At 40.0% G+C, this 16,352-nt stretch overlaps 1 protein-coding gene across 4 annotated transcripts in view; it reads left to right on the top strand.

Moving 5' to 3' along the window:
* The window catches only part of LOC122651756, a 96,203-nt gene that overhangs the window by 698 nt on the left and 79,153 nt on the right, over positions 1-16,352 (top strand). For 3 of the 4 annotated variants that reach the window (XM_043845284.1, XM_043845281.1, XM_043845282.1), the window contains exons 1-3: positions 1,521-1,653; positions 1,687-1,910; positions 2,778-2,857. In XM_043845284.1, the coding sequence (XP_043701219.1) occupies positions 1,704-1,910; positions 2,778-2,857 (287 nt within the window). In that variant the 5' untranslated portion in view covers positions 1,521-1,653; positions 1,687-1,703. Of the gene's footprint in view, positions 1-1,520; positions 1,654-1,686; positions 1,911-2,777; positions 2,858-16,352 lie in introns of those variants that run through there. The other variant, XM_043845283.1, reaches the window with a different exon arrangement.

The following is a 16,352-nucleotide window of genomic DNA, read 5'->3' as shown; positions in this document are numbered from 1 at the left end:
TTTTGATTTTCTTTCCCTTCTCATTTACTTGTAGCTAGAAGGAGCTTATATAGTACTTATAAGAAGTAAAGGATAAAACCATGGCTAAACTCTTCTGGTTGGACATTTTGCATTTTGATAGAAGGAAAATTCATCTTGGTTACTGCAAGATTTCTAACTACTAAATCATATTTTGGAACCAGAGGTTTTTAGCATAGCCAGAGGTCTCAAACATGCTTTACAACTTGGACTTAGGGTGAAAAAAGTTTGGTGCACCCACAAGGCGATTCTAGACTTGCTTCCTACTCCAAGCCATATAGCATGGCCGTGGCTTCTTATCCTGCTTTTTTTTGAAGATCACTAACTTATCTGATGGAATTTCTTTTTAGGGGCGCTGTTCTCTGTGCCGCAATGCAGCCTACGCCTAGGCACATGGGGGTGGGCGCAATGATCACCCTGTCCCCCAGCACAGGCTGCCCATGTGCTTGGGCGCAGGTTGCACTGCGGCACAGAGAACATTCTCCCTATTTTTTTTTGTTCCACATGAGTTTTCTATTGTCTCTATGGCCACAAAGGTGGCATATTATTAGGGATGTAAACGGATCGGATTCGGCTCGAATAGTGCTATATCCGCATCCGCATCCAATTAGCTTTTGGACGGATTCGGATTGTGCTAAACGGATACGGACACGGATACAGATCGAATATTTTATCCGTTTACTTGTAAATATAGTTTTTCGGATAGCTATAGCCTATCCATATCCGTATCTGTTTAGCTTTTGGACGGATTCAAATGGTGTTAAACGGATACAGACACGGATTTCGGCTATTCATTTACACCCCTACATAGTATGCTGTTTGGGAAAGGCAGTCTTTTGTTTACCATGGAAACGATGTAGATATATCTTTCATTCTTTGAACTTATCTTTTTCTTCCATTAAAAAAGGGTAAAACCATGGCAGAGGGTATTTTATTACTTTCAATTCTAAATTCCAGCGTTAATGTACTGCCAAGTCATCTTGCACCTTTGGTATCCTCCAGTAATAGTTTACTCTATAAGGTTCTCTGAGCCGTCGGGACATGGTACCCTTTAAAATGTGTCTATCTTTTTCCTCCTCTCACATGAAATGACCTCAATACCCTTTAACGTATGATACTATTTTGTCGTAATTCATTGGTTTGCTCCTCTTTACCGTTTACTTAGATAATCTCCTCCTAAACAAAATATGGAGAAAAGTTCTCTGTGGGGAGTGTACCAACCACACCCAAACACAGAGAGGGGTGGAATGACCGCCCTGCCCCCATGATGCCAGCGCATACTCCCCCACAGAGAACAGTCTCCCACAAAATATGCAAGAGAACGCTACTTGGTTGCGTGACCCCTACGCCTACACAAGAGCCAATGGGAATATGCGCGCAAGTATCACGGGACAGAGGTGCTAGCGTGCCCTTTCCCACCGGCTGAGGAACCATTCCCCAATGTATAAACAGAAAAATAAAACAACTAATAACACCGAAAATTCGGAATTCTACATCTCAACCAAAAAAAAAAAGACTGAAATGTGAACTCTCTCTGTCTCTGCTTTCTTCTTGACAACAGGACAAGCAGTTCAAATGTAATGAATGGGAGAAAGCTTTTGAGATTTATTGTTAGGTTTTAGAGAAAGAGACACAGAGACACAGTGACACAGAGGGAAGAGAAACACGGAGAGAAAAAGCGAGGGATGTCGACGAGTTTTAGTCCTTCTCGAAGCCCTGGAGGTGGGAGTGCGAGGTTTCAGTTCGGTGGAGCTTCTCAGAGGCTAAAATCTTTGTCGTTGAAGAAGCCACCCGAACCCCTTCGACGGGCCGTTGCCGATTGTCTGTCCCCTTCGTCTTCTCACCATGGGAACCTTTCCCCTGTTGCTTCTGAGGCTGCCAGAACGCTTCGGGTTCGTAATTCCGTTCCTCTCTCAGGATTCTTTGTTCTTTTTAATATGTTTTTGATTGGTTCGTCTCCTTTGATCTTATTATTCGAGTTCGTTCAATGTGTTTTGGTTTCAAATATCGTTTTTACATAGTACGTATCCACGGATGTGTTTGTTGTTATTTGATTTAACTTTCAATTGTTCTTTTATTTCGGGATTAATTGGAACTCTCTGTTTCAAGTGATTGGGCTGGCCGTGGAATGTATTGCTCTAAATGGTATCTTTCGTTGTATATTGATGGATTCGGAAATGCAGGCACTTCCTTTTTTTCTGAAAATTTCGCTTTTAATTCCAAGAATCAAGCTTTTAATGCTACTTTGTGATTCACATTTCCAGGGCTTTTGTTTTGATTGGGGGCACTGGGAATGGGCTCTTGATTTTCCTACTACAGTTCTTATTTTCATTTTTTTTTTGTGTTGTTGCTTTTAATCTATGTCTACTGCATTTAGAATGAGGACATCCCTAGGAATCATTGCCATGCGTAAGATGATCTTACTGATTGGTTCTATTTCATGGTGTAATAAACTAGAAATTGGAGCTGCTACTTTTCCAAAATTGGTGTGAGAGAAGGGGGTAGAAACTTGACTGTTTAAGAGACCTCGGGAAATATCTCTGATAGAAAACTAATCATGGTCACTTTTTCCGGATGGCATGCATAATGCTTTTTTATTTCAGTAAAGTAACCATGTTTTCTCCTTAGTGACTTGCCGCTCACTATTTAGTTTGATTATAATTGTTATTCTTTCTTTTGACCTATCTGCTGTCTATGTGCACTAGCTTCACCAGATCATATTTGTTGGATGTTACATCAAGCAATCTCTTTGGTGGCAGGACTATCTGGCAGCCCCTTCAACAACTGATCTGGCTTATTCTATGATTTTAGACCATGCACTTGCGGAGAGGGAGCGCAGGTACTCCTACCATTCTGTCGCAGTGATACAATTTTGTAAATCAATTTGTAATTAATGCAAAAAAGTATTTTGTCCCAATTTTTAGCACATGCAATTTATTTTGACCTCCTATTTATGATACACTCCTCCTCTTCCTCCTCTCTTTCCTTATTTTGTTTTTATAGGTTACATGATATTGATTTTTATATAGCTGCTTGAGGGCGACAGATCATACATTAGTATTGCCTTCCTGATACGTGAAATGAGATCTTAATATTCCTTTGTCGATGATTTACTGATTGGACCCTGATTTAACACTCAAAACTAAGAGAAAGTGCAGCCCTCACGGGCGGTGACCGTAAGGCCATAAAAATTTGAGCAATTTAACATTTAAAAAAAAAAACTTCATAAGTAACTTCCACATATACCAAATATCAGAGTTAACCCAACGACCTTGGGATTTAATAACACATGTATTTAATTTCAACAATAATAAATTTGCATTACGATCATTGGGAATTATTATTACAACCCTTCCGTACAACCTATTAACTAGTATATTGAGTCTCTTAGTCATACGCCATGGGTTTCTTTCCTTCTCGTTCTTAGTCTGCGAGCCTTCTACTTTCCTGTCCTAAAAAACACTGAAAAAGAGGGTATCCCCAAAGGGGGTGAGCTACAACAGCCCAGTGAAGAGAATTTACAATAAAGCATAGTTGTCATGGCGGCTAGGCGACCCAAGGCATTGGAGAGGGTTAAAAAATCAAGGCGACACCAACAAGGCGTCCGCCTAGTCGACCAAGGCGTCGCCTTGACAACTATAAAGTACCCTCATATAGCTAATTTTTTTTTTAATAGTCCACCTTTTATTATTTATTTTGTATTAAGTTTCAGTACATCTTCATTTCATTATCGTCCTATTTCTTTCATTTACATTCCAAGTGTTTATATTGAGAGAAATATTTACTATCCTATCCTTTAGCATAAAAGAACTAAGATATTTACATTCCACATCTTTACTATTCATCAAACCTTACCACACTCAGGTGGAAGCAAGGTTCAAAATCTCGCGATATTTCGGCGATATTTCGCCAAATTTCGTATATCTCGAGCTGTCCGAGATACAATACCAATCCGAAATGAAAAAAGACCATAAGACGATATCCCGTGAGATATCGACGAAATATCGTGGACTCACGATATATCGCGAGATATTGAAAAAGTCACCAAAAGTGTCACGTGCAATATTTCGAATATTTCGGAAATTTCGGTAATCTCTTTTCAAAAATTTCGGAAATCTCGGTATTTTTGGCATTTTACACCCACAGAAAAATACCATATTTCAACGAAATTTTGGTATCTCGGAAATTTCGGTCAGACCGAAACACCGAAACGAAATGAGATTTAGTACCATGGGTGGAAGGAACATTCTCATTCAATTCTCAATCAATGCAATACACACGCACCTGTGGTAGGGGCATACAATACATGTATAATTCACACTTCTGATCACAACTATCCACTTGTAGTAGTGAATCAAAGTCATCGCATTACTTCGCATCACTCTTCATAACACTCTGCCATACTTCACTTCCACATAAATGACATTTATCGTTTGTAGATGGGGTTGACCTTCATAACAAATCTCCACTCCTTCCCCCCGCTAAGTGAGATTTGTTCACACATACTCACTCCATTCCCCTCCCGCTAAGTGAGATAAACATCCTTCCCTCACTCCTCCCTTCGCTAAGTGAGGTTTCCAAACTCATCTTTGTACCTTTACTCCTCCCCTTGCTAAGTGAGGTACACAACAATTTCCTTACGTACACTCACCCCCCCCGCTAAGTGAGGTGCTTCACAAATCCTCATATACACTTGCTCCTTCTTCCACCGCTAAGTGAGGTATTCCATAGCATAGTTGTCACGTCGTCACGACGATCCAAGTCAGTGGAGGGGTGTCTAATCGATATGTCGACAAGTCGCCCGCCATGGCGACCATGTTTTATTTTCCCTATTTTTAATGTCATTTAGTATGCTATAATATATACCCTATAACATCAAAAATCAACATGAAAGTGCACTACTATGGTTTAATTCATGAAAGTATAATATCCATTAGTGTATATGAAATCATGGATTAGCCTAACAAATATAAATTACTTTGATATTAACACTAAATATGATAATAAAGTTGAAAAATCAAATGATAGGCTAACCTGTGAATATTACCTATAAAAAAAAAAGAGGAGTCGTCGCCGGAAGTGAAGAAGGCGACTCTCTCTCTCTCTCTGTCTCTCACTGCGTGTGTGTGCGTGAGTGAGTGAGAGTGGTGGTGTGACAACAGTCGAGTATGATACCCTCATACAAGAAACAAAAAAGTTGCCGGGACTGAGAATAGTCGTCGGAGGACTGGGAGGAGAAGAAGAAGAAGAACCAAATAAAAAAAAAATTAAACACAAAGGCACTTTACTTGCTTGCTTGAAGAGGTTGCCGGAGCTGGGAGTACTCACCGGAGCCAAGGAGGGAGGCCGAGAGTCGCTGAAGAGGGGTTCGAAGAACTGCATTGCCGTCTTCGTCGAAGTGTTGAGCCGAAGAAGACCCTTTGTTTTTTATTTCAATTTTTCCCAACTTAGGGAGTTAGGGTATAGTGTATTAGTGTTTGATGCTTTTTTATGTTAATGTGTATTGCAGGTGTAACTTGAAACATTACACCTCCAATACACATTAAGGAAAAAGTATTAACTCTTAAATGGTTAAAAAAAATTAATTATTAAAAACTTAAGTTTTATAATTTGAAACAAGAATATCGCCCGATACGGCCATATGTTGTGGTATGGCGTCCATGGTGGCGCCATGGAGGCCATATCGGTCGACATTCTTGACTCACCATATCGTTGGTCGATATGCACCCATCTCCACCGATATGACACCATGACAACTATGTTCCATAACACATTCATATATGCTCTAATGCAGACCGGGGTTGGAATAACCCTTATTGGGTTGCTTATGGGCCCAGCCAAATAATAGAAGGCTCAAAGAAAAGGGTTGATGACAAAATCTGTAAATAAATCAATGTTTACAAGGAGGATGGCAATGATGTAAATAAGTTGAAGCTCATAAAAGGGATGGCAGAATTGTAAATAAACAGGAGTTTAGAAGAGGGAAGTATTGTAATTTAGTGAAACTCAACTAACAAAAGAAAGAGAACCAGACGTGGGTGAGTGGATTTGTAATAGAAGGGTAATCTGGGAATAAAAGGTAAAATATGGGTTGAGGATGAATTAACCTTTGCTGATGACTTGATGAACTTCTCTAAGGCATCCCCCTCTTCTATCTGCTATCATGTCTTCCCTTCATCTCTTTGAAAATCTCTCTGGCTTCCGCATGACCCTCCTCAAAACCAAACTCTTTCTCTCTAGAATCCCTGAGTTTAACCGAGATGCCCTTCTGTGTCTGACTGGCTTCTCCATTGGAGCTCTCCCTGTCAAATACCTGGGCCTTCCCCTCATCCCAGCTAGGCTCTCCAGTCGTCATTGTACTCCCATGTTTGACAATATCCGCAAGCGGCTCCAGCTTTGGAAAGGCAAACTCCTCTCCTATGCTGGCAGGCTTGAATGTATTAGATCGGTTCTCCAATCTTCCTACATCTATTGGTGTGGCATCTATGGTATCCCTAAAGCCACCATTAAAGCTATGGAAAACCTCTTTTGTGTTTTCCTCTGGAAAGGAAAGGAAGCTTCCAAATTTCTCCACCCAATTAGCTGGAAGTCCATCTGCCTCCCCAAATCTGAAGGGGGCCTTGGCATTTGCCGCATCCGCGATTCCAATACCGCGGGTATCCTGTAGCTCATCTGGAAAATCTCCTCTAGGCATGACTCCATCTGGGTCAACTGGGTTTACTCCCACCTCCTAAAAAATGACTCCATCTGGACTGTTCCCATCCCCTCTGACTCTTCTTGGGTTTGGTGTAAGATTCTTTTCCTTCGCCCCCTTGCCCTTAGGGCCACCTCCTCTACTATTGTAGACGGATCATTCACCTCCCTTTGGCTTGACCCCTGGCACCCTCTAGGGGTCCTCTACAATATCTTTGGGGCCAGGTCGATATACTCCTCTGGCATTCCCAAATCTGCTCCCCCTCCTCCGTCATTTCTCATGGCTCTTGGTGCCCCCCCACCCTCCATATCCCTATCCTCTCCTAGATCTGGCCGTCCCTCCCCCCCAGCTCATGCAGATAAGGTTATTTGGATCCCCTTCTCCAACTGCCTTTTTAGCTTTAGATCAGCTTGGAATTTTGTTCGTAACTCTGGCCCCTCTATCCCTTAGCATAAATTCATCTGGTTTAAAGGCCTCATCCCTCGCCATAGCTTCACAGTCTGGAGAACCCTTAGCCTTTGCCTCCCAACCCAAGCCTTCCTTCTCCACCGAAATATCCCTATCTTCTTGCATCTTCTATTGGAAGGGTTCCGAGGACATTGCCCACCTCTTCTTTGCCTGCCTCTTTACCTCCACCACCTGGAAAAAAGCCCTTTCGACCATTTGGGCTCGTTGTAGGAGACCCTTGCCCTTTGATAGAGAATGGCTCTGGTTGGAAATGACCTTCCCTGGCTGCACTATCTGTGACACTGTTGGAAAGCTTGTGTTTGGCTCCGCTATTTACCATATCTGGATGGAAAGGAATCTTAGGAGATGGACCTCCAACTCTCGGTCTTTCGATTTGATTTGGAAAGCCATCTCTTTTGATGTTTCCTCCTAGCTCAGCTTTTATCCCTCCCCCTCCTTGGGTTTGGTAATAGATTTTATTCACCAAAAAAAAAAAAAGCCTAAAGTCTAGGGGTATAATTGGAAACTAAGGAAAATGGGTTTAATAGATAAGGAATCGAGAAGCAAAGGGTAAAGGAATGTTGTCTTCTTCAACCTCACGACTTGAACATGAACAGCAGAAGAATTCTGGTTCGAAGAGGAGATCTTACGCATAGGAATCCCGATCGTATGGAAATTTCAGGGTAAGCATCTTAATGAATTATCCTCTTAGATGCAGTATTTATTAACCCAAAAAATCAAACCAGAACTTGAAACCAAGCTTCTGAAAACATACCTGGCTGTAAAACAGAGATCAAGTTTGATTTCAGTTTGGTATTTCTCCACATGGAAAGACTTCGGGTCTGAGATTCAGAGGCTGAAACTGCCTAGGGCAGGTAGTCCTACGCTTAAAGCTGGGGGAAAGAAGAAAGGGTTAGGGAAATTAACTCACAACCGATGGTAGTGATGTGCCCCAGATCAGAGTACTGGAAAAGTAACAGTAAATAGCATAAAGAAAGGGGGGGGGAGAGAGGCTACACGGCCTCCATCGGCCCCACAAACGTGAGAAGTCCAACTCAACATAATTTAATTCATCCAATCTGAAACTGCAGGTTACAATCTTGTATATAAAGAAATAAATAAAGACTCCCAACTAAGACCGATAACTGAAATAAAATCCTATCTAAAAGACTAAAACTCTATCAATAGCAATAAAAGGAAATTATTAATGGTTCAAACTCCTAATCGACTCAATTTCAGATAAATCCAACTAATAAATAAAATATCCTACTAAACCCAAAACTTAATTGGACCCGGTTCGTCTTCATATGGGTTCTCAAACAGGTTCGGCCCGGCCCATGGGACAGCTCCTGCATCACGCTCATCCCTTCTTTCCCCCGCTAGATGAGGTACTTACCAGTTACCAGTACACACACACACAAAATAGGATAATCCCAGATTATCAAAGCACATCAACATTATAAGTCTATTTCATTACAGTTTTCTTAGTGTCACATCATTCATAGAATAATTTAGTATTTGTACCACCATTTATTACTACTCTTTCATAATTTGGTGTATGGCTCACAATCCATACGGTTTATGATGTACAACTCTTATCAATATTAACTTTTACTATAGAGAATAACTTTAGAGTAAACACACTCACATTGCGAAAATCGAGTCTTGACTGTTCTTGATTAAAAATTGGGTTTTTTCGAACCATGCATCACCTGTTAACAAATACCTCCCTAATATTATGTTAAAACATTAAGAAATCCAATCATTTCATTCCCATTGGTCTCAGTGCACCAAAATAGTCAAAATCAGCCTTTGGAGGCTATGACTCGCCGGATAGCAATCCGGTTGATTCTGTTTCTTAATTAAAAACAGACTATTCATTACAATGCTCAACCGGCGCCCTCTGGATAATTATCTGGGTCGCCGGATGAAATAGCTGGCTCGCTGGATAGGCCCAGAATGAGCTCGGATTGCTTTTCTCTCCAAGAAAAATTGGGATTTTCATGGGGTTCTTCATCCAAACACCCTAGCACTGAAATTACACACTTAGACTACTAAAACCCACCATAAAAAGCTTGTTTAGAGGCTTGAATCAAACAAATAAGCTTAATCTTACTTTAAATCCGGTAACAATACCTTGGTTGTCTTTGAAACCAAACCCCAACCAGAGATTTCTCACTTCTTGTTGTTTCTTTGAAATGTAAGGCCACAATATGACACATTTAACATTATTTTACTAACTACAAGAGTTGAACTAAACTTCAAACCCCTAGATTGAAAACCAAATTATTTCTAAGGTGATTCTTACTTCCAAAGCTTCCCCATCGTGAGAGGTGTGATGTCTACGATTATGCATCTACATGGTAAACTCAATTTTCTCCCTTTCTCATAGTAGTCCGAACCTCCATCTTCTCTCATCTCTCTCAACTTTGCAAGGGAAGGCTCTTTCCCTCTTTTCCCCCTTTTCTCCTCTCTAACGTGAATGTTGAGAACTATTCAACGTTCCCCAACACTAAGCTTTAAATAGGCCTCAAGGTGAACCCTATAGGTTCAACCTATGGTCTAACCCTTACTCTACATAAACCAGCTCGGTTCTATAGACCCATGTGTTGATTCACCTAACTCAACGCACAACTCATATTATTACCCAACTTAGGGCCTTAGTCTAATCCCCTATTTATAAAACACATGATCGAATTCTAAGTCTTAGCTACTAACCCTTACAACATATTAATTATTAAATAAACCTTAGAATTTCAATAATTTATCCAAGGGTGAATTGTATTACTGACCATGATTTTAAGTTATGAAAATGCCATTTCTAGTATTCCAGTATATGTATCTCTTGGTTAAGACTAACACAAAATAAGCAGTCCTAACATTATTAGAATATCAATAATTCTCTAAAATTCTCAAATTGAAATTTTGGGGTCTTATAGTTGATATACATTGTTGTTGATCCTTACTTAACAACTAGAGCTTTTGGGATAAACGGTTGTAACAGACTGTTCAGTTGTAGGTGTTTTCAGGGCTAATTGAGGAAGGGGATTCAACCAGAGCAGAATTGGCGGCTCAGTGGTAGGTGTTTTCAGGGCCAATTGAGGAAGGGGATTCAACTAGAGCAGTATTGGCAGCTCTCAAAATGGGGGTTGAGCTTCTTGTTACAACTGCTTATCTCAAAAGCTAGAGCTGTTAATTAAGGGCCACAGCAATGTATATCAACACACATCAACACTCCCCCGCACATACAGCCCCACCCCCCCACACAGCTCTGAACATGATACCATCACGTGGCACTAAGGGGCACAATGCGTAGGGATACAACAACACATATTACAAACCCCTCAACTAACCAGGGATCGAACACCTGACCTCCTGGCTGTGATACCATGTTACAACCGCTAATCCCGAAAGCTCGAGCTGTTAAGTAAGGGCCGCAACAGTGGATATCAACATACGAAAACACTTCTCTCAAGGATGAAATCAATCTAGCCATTATAGAGGGAAACTTGGTTAACTTGTTCTGGTGGATGCAGATTTCAAGTTAAGAGTCTTGGCTTTACTCTTATCTAATTCGATCTATGCATGTTAAATCTTCGGCCTCACAAATGCATATTCATTTTCATTGGATTCCAAGAAGTGCTCATGAGGTGATGGACGATTTAGAGAAGCAAGGTGTTTGGGATAGATTGTGTTTTGGGGAGGTTATTCCTATGTGATGTAATAGGGTCTGAACGTTTGCGTTTCGTAGCCTATGTAGTATTGGGCTGTTGTTTCTTTCCAGTAGTGATGGTGTTGTATTAATAGTGTGTACTATTATATTTTTTTATCAGTAAATCATTACTTGTCTGCTTTTTTTTTTTGGGGGGGGGGGGGGGAGAGGAAGGCATCTGGCCCACCGTATCTAAAGGCATATCTTTCCCTCCACATTAATCTCTTACTAGGTGTATTTCTTTGTAATCACCGAGGCAAAGTCATGGTCCAACAACGAGTGGCTCTGAGTTGACTTTTCAGATATACTGTGTCAAGATTACCATTAATAAAGGTGATTTTCCTTATAAATCTAGCTACTTTGATGACACTTACTGGTTCCAGACTAGACTCAAAAAACTTGATTTCCGAAAGATACATTTTCTTTTAGACTTCGTTCAGATCTTTAATCCGAATTGCTAAGAATTGGATCAATTGGATCAGTTCTTAATTGAATCAGGTTACATGTGTTGAAGTATATCAAGTCCATGGGGAGAACAAGATATCGAGATATCCTCTCCTCCTCGTGTATCTCTCTTATTTTAGGTTTATGTCTTAGTTTTCTAGTCCTAGTTTGAGTTACTACTTCTAGTCCTAGTTAGGCTTCTTATTTTCTTTCTCTTTTCCTATTGTAATTTGGAATCCTAACATGATTAGAAATTACCTTTCTTAATGTAATCCTTTAGTATAAATACAAACAAGGTGAGGGAGACTGTCATATTCGACAGTTCTCTTCTCTTCACCATCTCATTCTTCTCCTATTTCTCGGTTCTGGTTCTCTAACAGGTGTTCGCGTTACATGGTATCAGAGCACAACCTTTAAATTGGTTGTCCCTCTGCGATTCTGGTTTGAAGGTTTCTTCTTTCAGCTTCTCTTAAAGGGGTGCAGCACTCTATGCTGCATATTAATACAGTTTAAACCCTAGATGGAGTTTTCAATTGAAAACTACAGTTCTCTTATATATCTTGATGTAAGATCGATTGGAGAAGTCCCTTCTCAGACTGCGGTATCTTTTGAAGTCCACTTCTGCGATTTCGTATGTTTCCTATACATTCAATGGATTATTATTGACGATTGAAGTTTATTCCAAGAGATTTCTGTTTTTAACTCTACGGCAATATCGCAGGATTTCTTTTCTTCTCCAATCGATCCAATTTTCTGGTGAGTTTATTGACTTTTTGTTATACTTCTCCTAGAATACCACTCATCAATCTAATCTTGCTGCTCTGGGTTGGGATTAATATCCCCTGCTGCTGGTTGCTTTGATTTCTGCATATTTGGGTTCATAAACCCTAATTTTGATTCTGCCGAGAGTGCTGCTACTGCACTGGTTATTGTTTCTGCTATTATTAGTACTGCTAAGAGTACCACTGCTGTTCTAGCTATTGGATCTACCAATAATGCTGCTACTGATTTAGGTTATCAAAACCTAATCTTGTTACTTCTGCACATACTGCTTCTGTTTTTGGGTTATATCAACCCTAATCTGGTTTAATGGCCGATCCTAAACCACCAATGGACAATGTCCAAGTACGGATAACTAGTATTAAACTCTTCAGAGTTTCAAAGTATTTATTATGGGCCCAGGCAGTAAAAGCTTACATACATGCCAAGGGCAAACTGAAATAAATTACAGATGATCCTCCTGATCGTGATCCTAAGGAGAGGTACAGGTCATCAACCCATTGACAAATCTTCCCTCCAGTGTTCTTATTGTGGCAAATCAAATCATATAGTAGACACTTGTTAGGCCAAGCATGGAAAACCTGAGTGGGCGAATGAATTAGCCAATGCTACCACGACTGACACTACTACTGAGAAACCTACCAGTGAAATGAACCAGAGTTCTACTACTTCATCATCTGTGTCTCGTGATGATTACAACTAGCTAGTCAAACACCTCCAACACTTGAAGCTGCATCTGCCTCCACCTCTACCACCACTTTAGCTTTTAAGGTAATGCTGCCTTTTTCCCTTCTTCTACTTCATGGTTTATTGATTCGGGTGCTTGATGTCACATGGCTGGTAAGTCAAGTTTATTCTCTTTTATAAATTCCATTCAAACCTCTTCCAATGTTATCCTTGCTAATGGATCCTCTACTCAGGTAATTGGTCATGGAACTGTCTCTCCAACATCCTCCACGACTTTGTCTCATGTTCTTCATGTTCCTAAATTACCTTTTAATTTTTTATTTGTTAGGCAACTTACTAAGTCCCTTAATTGTTCTGTAACTTTTTATCCTTTTTATTGTGTTTCAAGACCTTCAGACAAGGAAGATGATTGGTGGAGAGCTTAAGCGTGATGGACTGTATTACCTGGATGGCACCGGACCTTCCACTAGTGCTACATCCACTGCCATACCATCCCCTATGCAATGACATCTACGCCTTGGTTACCCATCCATACCTAAACTCCAATTAATGGTTCCTAGTTGCAAGTCCACATCTCATTTTGAATGTGAAGCTTGTGAATTGGGCAAACATCATCGTGCCTCTTTTCCTGCCAGTACTTAGAAGTTCTTCATTGTTTTCTTTAGTTCATTCTGACATTTGGGGGTCCATGTCAAGTTTGTAATAGGTTAGGATTTTCTTATTTTGTTAGTTTAGTGGATAATTATTCTCGATCCACTTGGGTTTATTTATTAAAGACTAGACTCAATTTCCTACTGTATTTAAAATATTTTTATCAAGAAATAAAGACTCATATTTGCTACATCCAAAATTTTTTTTCGTTCTGATAGTGCTCTTGAGTACACTCAAACTGAAAATTTTGATTTTTGCCTCACCCATGGTATCATTCACCAAATTAGCTGCTCTTATACTCTACAACAAAATGGTGTGGCTGAACGCAAAAATCAGCACTTACTAGAAGTTGCCCGGTCTATTATGCTCCACATGAATGTCTCCAAACATTTTTGGTGTGATGCTGTTCCCACTGCTTGTTATCTTATTAATTGTATGCCGTCCTCGGTTTTACATTATTAAATTCCTTTTTCTATTCTTTATCCCGACAGTCCTTTATTTTCCTCTCCATCACGTGTTTTGGTTGTGTGTATTTTGTGCACATTCTTCATCCCTCCATCGATAAACTATCTCCTCAGTCTATTAAATGTCTCTTCTTGGTTACTCTCGTACTCAAAAAGGGTATAAATGCTTTGATCCCATTTCCAATAAAAATTATTAGTGTTGATGTCACCTTTTTTGAAAATACTCTTTATTTTTCTCCTACTCCTGTACCATACACAGTGCACAATGAAGATCTTTTAGGTCCACCAATACCTATCACCGTTCCCCTCTCTACACCAATTCAAGTTTATCACTGGCATCGACGTCGACCACCGACCATACCCTCCACCACTGCTCCTATATCGACTTCCACTATTCCGTCACCTGTACCTGATCCATCCCACGCTGCTTCTGATGTTTTGGCCTTGCCTACTACTATAGCGGACGCTGATCAGCCCGATACTCAATCTGACTCTGATGCTGAAGGCTCCATTGACTTACCCATTGCTGTTCATAAAGATACTCGTTCTTGTACTCATAAACCCCACAAATCCTTAACTATTTATCCTATTGAACACTATGTTTCCATTTCTCACCTTCCTTCCCACTATCAACCCCTTGATTCTGCTTTATCTACTAACTTTATTCCTCACAATCACCATTAGGCATTCTCTCACCCTGGTTGGAAGGTTGCCATGGATACTGAGATGGATGCTTTATTATCTTGTAGTACTTGGACTTTTGTTTCATTACTTGCTGGGAAGGTTCTTGTTAATTGTCGGTGGGTTTTATACTATCAAATATAGTCTGGATGGTTCTGTTGAGCGGTTGAAGGCCCGCTTGGTTACTAAAGGCTATACTCAAACATATGGTGTGGATTACTTTGAGACTTTCTCTCCCGTTGCTTGTCTGAACTCTTTTTGTATCCTTATTTCTCTGGCTATTAATTTTTTTTGGCCCTTATATCAAATGCATATAAAAAGTGCCTTTCTCTATGGTGATCTTCAAGAGGAGGTTTATATGCAGCAACCTCCAGGGCATGTTACTCAGGGGGAGTCTACCTAGGTTTGCAAGCTTCGTAAGGCAATTATGGGTTGAAACAATCTCCAAGAGCATGGTTTGTTAAGTTCAACTCCATTGTTACTCAGGTTGGATTCTTACAGTGTTATTTTGACCATTCTGTTTTTGTTCGCCGTCAGAATTCAAAGGTAGTGGTGATGGTAGTCTATGTGGATGACATTATTATATCTGGTAATGATGCGTCTGGTATTGCCCAAGTTAAAGCATATCTTCATCAACATTTTTAGATGAAAGACTTAGGTGTTCTCAAATATTTTCTTGGTATTGAGGTTTTGCGAAGCAAGAAAGGTGTTAACTTATCTCAAAGGAAATATGTCCTTGATCTTCTGATTGACACTAAAATGCTTGCTTCCAAACCAGTAGATACTCCCATGGACCCTCATAAAAAACTTGTGTCCATTGAGAGTGAGGATTTTTCAGATGTTCATCGATATAGAAGATTAGTTGGCAAACTTATTTATCTTAGAATTACTCGCCCAGATATATCCTTTGTCGTTGGAGTTATTAGTCAATTTATGCAGTGTCCAAAGAAAGTTCATTGGGATGCTGCTTGCCGTGTGTTGCGATATCTGAAGAGTACAATTGGTATAGTTCTTATTTATTGACCTAATCGGAATGCTAATTTGGTTGGGTTTTCTGATTCTGATTGGGTTGGTGCTGATGGTGATAGGCGTTCTACTACTGGTTATTGTACCTTTGTGGGTGGTAATTTAGTCATCTGGAAAAGCAAGAAACAAACCACCGTTGCTCGATCAAGTGCTGAAGCTGAATATCGAGCGATGACACATACTACAGCTGAATTGCTGTGGGTAAAATCCTTACTCCAAGAATTGGGATTTCCCATCACTCAGCCTATGTAAATGTTTTGTGATAATCAAGCCGCTATTTATATTGCAAGTAACCCTATCTTTCATGAGAGGACCAAGCACATTGAGGTTGATTGTCACTTTGTTTGGGATGCTTTTATGAAGAAGTTGATTGTTACTCCGTTTGTCTCTACTACCAATCAACTTGGTGATATGTTTACAAAGGCGCTGTTTGGACCTGTTTTTTGTAGAAGTTGTTCCAAGCTGGGTCTAAGTGATTTGTACGATCCAGCTTGAGGGGGAGTGTTGAAGTATATTGAGACCATGGGGAGAAGAGGATATCTTGATTCTCAAGATTCGTCTCCTCCTCACGTATCTCTCTTATTTTAGGTTTATGTCTTAGTTTCCTAGTTCTAGTTTGAGTTACTATTTCTAGTCCTAGTTCTGCTTCTTATTTTCTCTCTCTTTTCCTATTGTAATTTGAAATCCTAACATGATTAGGAGTTCCCTCTCTTAACGTAATCTTTTAGTATAAATACAAACAAGGTGA

Source organism: Telopea speciosissima, chromosome 2 (genome assembly GCF_018873765.1).
Source record: "Telopea speciosissima isolate NSW1024214 ecotype Mountain lineage chromosome 2, Tspe_v1, whole genome shotgun sequence".
Taxonomy (NCBI): Eukaryota; Viridiplantae; Streptophyta; class Magnoliopsida; order Proteales; family Proteaceae; genus Telopea; species Telopea speciosissima.
This window is presented reverse-complemented; position numbering and strand designations above follow the sequence as displayed.